The sequence below is a fragment of the Penaeus monodon genome, chromosome 26 (genome assembly GCF_015228065.2).
Source record: "Penaeus monodon isolate SGIC_2016 chromosome 26, NSTDA_Pmon_1, whole genome shotgun sequence".
Taxonomy (NCBI): Eukaryota; Metazoa; Arthropoda; class Malacostraca; order Decapoda; family Penaeidae; genus Penaeus; species Penaeus monodon.
Window position 1 is genome coordinate 34,156,337 of NC_051411.1, and position 7,500 is coordinate 34,163,836.

At 35.5% G+C, this 7,500-nt stretch overlaps 1 protein-coding gene across 1 annotated transcript in view; it reads left to right on the forward strand.

Moving 5' to 3' along the window:
* The window catches only part of LOC119589675, an 84,953-nt gene that overhangs the window by 61,047 nt on the left and 16,406 nt on the right, over nucleotides 1-7,500 (forward strand). The window contains exons 23-25 of the mRNA XM_037938265.1: nucleotides 288-379; nucleotides 506-752; nucleotides 5,249-5,312. Coding sequence (XP_037794193.1) covers nucleotides 288-379; nucleotides 506-752; nucleotides 5,249-5,312 — 403 coding nt within the window. The remainder of the gene's footprint in view (nucleotides 1-287; nucleotides 380-505; nucleotides 753-5,248; nucleotides 5,313-7,500) is intronic.

The window sequence follows — 7,500 nt, forward strand, 5'->3', positions numbered from 1 at the left end:
TGCCCAATGAGTAGATAAGAACTTGCTTTTCTCTTGGCCTTATTCGGATCCTATTTGTAGGTGTTTGTGATCGAAAAATTAACTTTGCTTTGTTCTGAATAAGGATTAAAAAAAAAAAAAAAAAAAAAAAATGCGTATTGTGCCGCCATGCTTTCAGTCACGAGAGAAAACGGAACCATAACGCGGAGTTTAACATGGGAGACTATTGTAAATTTTGGCATCGTGGGATACCTTTCTGAACTCGCTGCTTGTAAGGAAAACACATATCTAAGGTCTGTTGCACACAGGCACTGGAGGCACTGGCAATGGAGGTTCTACTGGCGGAGGATTCGGCGGAGGTTCAGGAGGATTTGGTGGAGGAAGTGGAGGAGGAGGATTTGGTGGAGGAAGTGGAGGAGGAGGATTTGGCGGAGGTACTGGAGGAGGAGGCTTTGGCGGAGGCTCAGGAGGCTTTGGCGGAGGTTCTGGAGGAGGAGGAGGAGGAGGAGGAGGAGGAGGTTTCGGCGGAGGCTCTGGTGGTTTCGGCGGAGGATCAGGAGGCTTTGGAGGATCGGGTGGAGGAGGAGGAGGTTTCGGTGGAGGCTCAGGAGGAAGTGGAGGCTTCGGTGGAGGAGGCGGAGGTTTCGGAGGCTCGGGAGGAAGTGGAGGCTTCGGAGGCTCAGGCGGAAGTGGAGGCTTCGGAGGCTCAGGCGGAGGAGGCTTCGGAGGATCTGGAGGAGGAGGCTTCGGAGGAGGCTCCACTGGCAGCACAGGTGGGTCCTTGTTTCGCGTGCGTTGCCCTTCCCCCCCAAAATAAAAAATCACGTCACAGAACACTGCGCAACCGAGTGGGTCGTCGCAGGACATGCTGTACAGCGGCTTCAGCTTACACACACTCACCCGGACGGCCTCTGCCACCTCGAACCGGACCGCGTGGACGGCACAATAACACTACCGAGGACGAAACACCTGTAAATTGGCAATGTTCATACAACCGCTGTATCAATACTGCGTCTGTTGAGAGTACCCAAGGCTAACGCGACTTTTTCACAAGGAGAGTGTGCACAATTGTACTGCTGAACTGAACCTGAGAGCTTAAACAGGCAAAGTGAACTGTTCGCTAGTTACTTAGTGAACACTAGTCCTGTTTGGAGGACGCTGTAGCCGCACGGTTACCCACTACAGCTGTATTGTTGACAAAGAAGGCTGTATCAGAGACTTGGTTGTCAACTATTTATCACCCAAGATGCCTCCGGTCAGAATGAAAATATTTAGGGAGACTCTTGCACATCCTCAGACGAAGAGATCACGTGAAAGTCGATGTAGTTATTGTCTGGTACCTGTAGAGACCAGACAAGGTGGAGGCAACGCTAGATAAAGTCCAAATGGGTGACGGCAAATGTTTTCTAGGGTCAAGGCTGGTGACGGCTGGGTAGTAGAGACAAAGTACTGTACTATTGTAAAATCAGTTAAGTAGATTTGACTTCATTTGGTGGAGGACAGTAGTAGTTGCAATCTACCGTTGTAAAATTAGATGGTAGATATTATTTACCCTGGTGAAGGCTTTTAGTAGTTAGAATCTACTGTTGCAAAAACTAACGGTAGAGGAGACATACATTGGTGAAGGAAGACAGTAGCTATATCTCCACATGAGAACTAAAAAGTACACAGATTGATGATATAAAGAAAAACACAAATCGAAGCCAAGTAATCCAGTGGCATACATTCACACGCCCGTCAATATTGCCACCAGGAAATTTATGAGCACATGGCAATAAATGTACAAATGTCATTACAAGCATTTTAAAGCTTTGAAAAGTATGAAGAGAAGATTATTTCTAATATTTATATTTTCACATCAATATCTTTCATGAGAAGGAAAACCTGCTTTTATAATTTACATTGTTTAAATCAACAACATACTGCTAGAATATAGACATATGAATTTTTTTTATGATTAAAACAAAGTACAAAATATCTAACTAAAACTAAACTGAAAACCTGATTTTTTAATCTTGAATACACTTAGTAGAGAGACAGACATATTAAAAGATAAAAAATAGCAATGTGAAATACAGTAAGATTTTGACATACAAAATATATTAGTAATTTTGTCTTTATTTCTTCGACTTCCTGTTCAATGACGTAGTGTAGTGGACATTTTTTTTCTTGAAATATGCAAGTTGTTTCACTCTCCCGTGGTTTCAGCTAATTTCACTCTCTGGTATTATTATCATTATTATTTTATTTTTCATCATTATTATTATCATTGTCATTATTATTATCATTATCATTATGGTTATTGTTATCAATGTCAAGATGATGATAATGATAATAATAATAATAATGATACTGATAATGATAATAGTGATGATGATGATGATGATGGTGATTGTTATTATTATAATCACACCTTTACCAAGTGTGTTGAACAACTTGCATTTTTCGCTTCATGTATATTTTTCTCGCCACTGTACTACCTTCCTGGACATCACCCCCCCCCCCTCTCCCCTTCCACCTCTCTTCCAACCTTTGGTGTCTGACACAGTGATGTTTCCACAGGAGTGACAACAGCGACACCACCAATCACAGGAGGAGGTTTGTTACCATGTATATATATGCAAATGTATATATATGATTACTGTTATTACTGCTACTGTTATTTAGTTCGACACGTGCTTCGAAAAGGTTCATTCTGGAAAAGCTTCACTTGTGCGTCAGTCGTATTATGTTTATTATTATTTTTCCTTATTTTCATTAGGAGATTATCTGTTATCAGTCTTTACTATTCCCAATATTATGCTGTTGATTGATTATACAAATACATGTTTTCAAAAGATTAATACAAGTAGTTGTGATAGTAGCATTTTCATTATAAAGAGATTTGTTATGAAAGCCTTTACTACCAACGATTATAGTAATACGTACCTTAGAAAGATTAATACAAGGATTAACTTTAGTAGTAGTTGTAGTAGTAGTTGCAGTAGTAGCAGCAGCAGAAGTAGTAGCAGTAGCAGTGTTTTTCCCCACGAATTCATGATATTGATTTTCGAACCGGAATGAATCATTTCGAAACACTCAAACGACCCGCCGAACGAATCAACGAACAGACAAGTTTTTAATATAGCCGCTTGTTTCCTTGCTTTTATTCGCAGATGACGAAGATTACAGTGTTAAAACCATCACTGTTTACATGTCCTGCATTTTTCTTTTCTTTTTTTCTGTAAACATACATGTGAGTTTGTAAAAGTAAAGCACAATCATACACGCAAATATATGTGTTTGTGTCCAAATATCCATATATGTATTGATGATTTTTTGTGTGATGGTTTTTATCTCTGTAACCTTATGAAGGCAGATATATATGCTTTATATTTTGTGTAATTTGACTTTCTGATTGACGATAATAATGATAATAATGGTAATATTATTATCACTATCACTAATGTCAAGATTATTATTATCCGTATTTTGTTATTTTCGTCTTCCAAAACCTACAGTAAAACATAAACGCTCGATATTTTATACGTATCTCAAAATTATATCATGAACAGGAAGCATGCATGCTTTTTTATATATAATTTGGAAAAAGAAAAAAAAGACTGAGTCACACTTCCATCTCACTTCATCAGAGCCGGAGGTGAAGGAGGATGCAGGCACAGGTTTGTCCTGGTTGTGTCATGTGCATAATGGCCATGCATTGTGATTAGGCTGCTTTAGGTGTTTCATCGTGCATGATCTGCCGGCCGAACTGTTGCATGATGATGTTTTTGTATACATGTCATGCATGTTTATGTATATATATATATATGTATTAGTACACTTATGCAGATGGACATTATATACGCAGACACACACACACACACACACACACACACACACACACACACACACACACACACACACACACACACATACACACATACATACATACATACATATATGCACACACACACGTGTGTGTGTGATTGTGTGTATATATGTATATATATATATATATGTATACATATACATATATATGTATTTATATGTATATATATGTATATATATGTATTATATGTATTTATATGTATAAATAACATATATATGATATATATATATATATATATATATATATATATATATATATTATGTATATATAGGGCATTATCATGCAAACACGAGAGGCCTCGGCATGAAATCAGTACTATAACAGACACGGCCGCTTTGCAGCCATACAAAATTCATGACGGCTTTATGCCTCTTTACTCAATATGTTGCAATACGAAGTTCAGAGCTCGGTGAACTTAGCACGGTGTTTTATATCATAAGGATATGCGTGTAGTACTGAGTGTTTTAGTATGCGCGGCCATGCATGCGTTTAGCTTATGAATAAATCAGTTTTTTGTACTATAATAAGATATAAATTTGATAAGAAAATAATTGCGTATGTGAGGAACAAGGAGCAGCTTTTTTAACGACAGTTGTACATTCATAAAGACCGGTGTAAATATTTGATATAATTTTGATAAAGCTGTTCGAAAAGCTTATGTGGAATCTTATGTATTCGGATATAAATTCTAAACCAGAGTATGTATTTATTAATAAAGGAACATGCATGACTTTGACTACAGTGTGTGAATATGTATCAGAAGATAATGTATCAGATACATTTTGTAGATGACCAAATGTAGTGTACTGTAGTCGCTGTATTTGCTTGTATTTTGTAGGTAAAGTATTTTGCAAATATATTTATTACTGAATGTCACCGCATGTAGTATATCTTGTGTAAACTGTGTACATATATATACATATATCAATATGTGTGTATGTATATATATATATTTATATATGTGTGTAAGTATGTATGTATGTATATGTTTATATAAAAATATATATGCAAACAATATATATATATATATATATATATATATATATGTATATATAAATATATATGCAGTATATGTATGTATACTATATTTGTGTATATATAAGAATAATAATTTCCCACATAGACATAAGATTATACGAATATGTACACATAATTATTACTCAGCATAATGAACATTACTCTGAAAAGAAAAGTAGATAATCATATTTTATTCTCATATTTTTAAAAATCCACAAAACCATAGATGATTTAGCAAAAAAAAAAAAAAAAAAAAAAAAAAAAAAAAAAAAAAAAAAAAAAAAAATTATATAGATAAATAAAAAAAAATGATAAAATATAACACGAACATATGATTAATTTGTTATTCTTCCCCCCCCCTCCCCCTTCCCCCCACCACAGTGCTGAACTGCCGATTCTCGACAACTTATGACAAGGTGATGGGCGTCGATCTGCGAGGCGCCAGGTAAGAATATTTATTTATTTAATTGTGTATTTTATTCATTTATTTGTCTATTTATCTATTTTTTTTTCCTTGAGGTTTACTTGGTGTCTTGGTGTAGGCTTTATTTTGATGTTTTTTTTTATTATTAAGTTTAGGATTTTATATCGGTTTATCATTGTTTTTTTTTTCTTTCTCGTAATCTTTTCTTCATTTTTTTCCCCTCTTTTGCTTCTAATTTGTTTTTTCTTCTTCCTAAGTTTATCGTTGTTTATATGGTTATTATATATACACGTAAGGAGAAGATTTCTACGTGAGACAGCGTTAAAAAAAAGGAAAGAAAATTGGGAATTAATTCAGATTTTACAAAAGATTATCCCAACACGTCATCATCCGGATAAAAAAAAAATTAATTAGTTAAAAAAATCCGACTGAGGGGAAAAAAGGCAAATTCCATCCAAAAAAAAAAGCGACACGCGATTGGTTGCACAAGGTTATGACGTCACACACACACAGGCCAGGAATCATCCAATCAACGCAAGGCTTCCCGGTGGGCGGAGCTTCGTACGACAACACGCCTTTCGAAGTGCCTCTTCCGGGTTTTATCGGCTCCACCAACACTATTGGCTCTTATCTCCCGCCTTCTTCGGGAGAGTCAAGCACCTACCTGACGTACGAGCAGCTCCTGGCGGCGAGAAGGGCGGAGGCTCTGCACCAGCGCCATTATCCTGGGTAGGACCGGCGGGGAGGGGGAGGGGGAGGGGCATAGTGGTGGAGGAGGTAGCTGAATTCTTCGAAAATGTTGTTATTTACTGGATAATATTTTTTTCTTATTTGATGCGCTTACAAATAAATAACAGATAATAGTAATAATAACAATGATAATAATAAATAGAAATGACGAGATAAATAAAGTAGGAAAAAAAGAGAGAATACGTGTTTGTGAAGAATGATAAATATTAGTGATAATAAAATGAAATTTTGAATTCAAGATATAAAAAAAGAAATAAAAATTCGAGAATAAACATGAAATTTTCCAGTAAATATCATCACTTCCTCACCTCCCCCCCCTTACCCCCCTTTTCAAAAAACACCCCCCCCTAAATAAAAGATAAAAATAAAACAAAAATAAAAAGGGACGCTAAAACAAGGACAACTTAAAAACCCAATAAATAACAAGAAAATCCTAAAACGAAGAAAAATTAACAGAAAAAAGGAGAATGCGGTTGAAGGAAAAACACACACAACGCGGTAACGGGCCAGACTGCATGAGGATAATAAACGGATAATTATTCACCGTAGAGAAGAAGAAAAAAAAATATATATATAAACTGCATCTAAATCTTCGAAAAAAGGTGTAATGTGTGGTTAGATCATTTGTATTCATTTCCCGGCGTAGAAAATGTAGAAGGATATATAGCATGTCAGGTGGAAAATACGTGTCTAAGTTGGTGTTATTTCATTTGTGCATGTGTATTTTTTTTTTTTTTTTTTTTTCTTTTTTTTGTAAAATTTTGGGATATTTTGTTGATTTTTTTTCGGTGAATATGTAGAGTATGATTTTTGTCTGGTTTGTTCTGTTGCTTTTTTAAATATTCTAAACGTATCGCACTCTCTGTCATTCTTTACCTTCTCTCTCTCTCTCTCTCTCTCTCTCTCTCTCTCTCTCTCTCTCTCTCTCTCTCTCTCTCTCTCTCTCTCTCTAAACTTTAGATAAAAATTCTAAGCCATAGATAGAGGAAGGAGAGACTGACTGAAACTGCCAAATTCTCTTTATTTTAAAAGTATTTCCTAGAACATTTGTCTGACTTCCTTTGTCTATATTCTGCATTGCCTAATAATATATAATTTGTAGTCTTGAAACTGTATTAAATTAAACTGAAAATAGTTTGTAGAATAAAGAAGTTTTGCACGACAGCCTTCGGGTTTTTTAGTATATATAAGTAAAACTATGTATATATATACATATCTCCATATTTATATATTGTTTTATGCTTACTTTGTGTTTATTGTTTTTTTTCATACAAATTTCTCACTTTGATTAACAAATGAATATATTTTTTTTGTCGAAAATGCACACACACACCACCACACACACACACACACACAAAGAAATAATTGTACAATATTCACAAGAACCACGCAGTCCAAAACTCTCAAAATACAACTTACTTCCAACGAACAACGAATTCAAAATATTCAAACACCAACG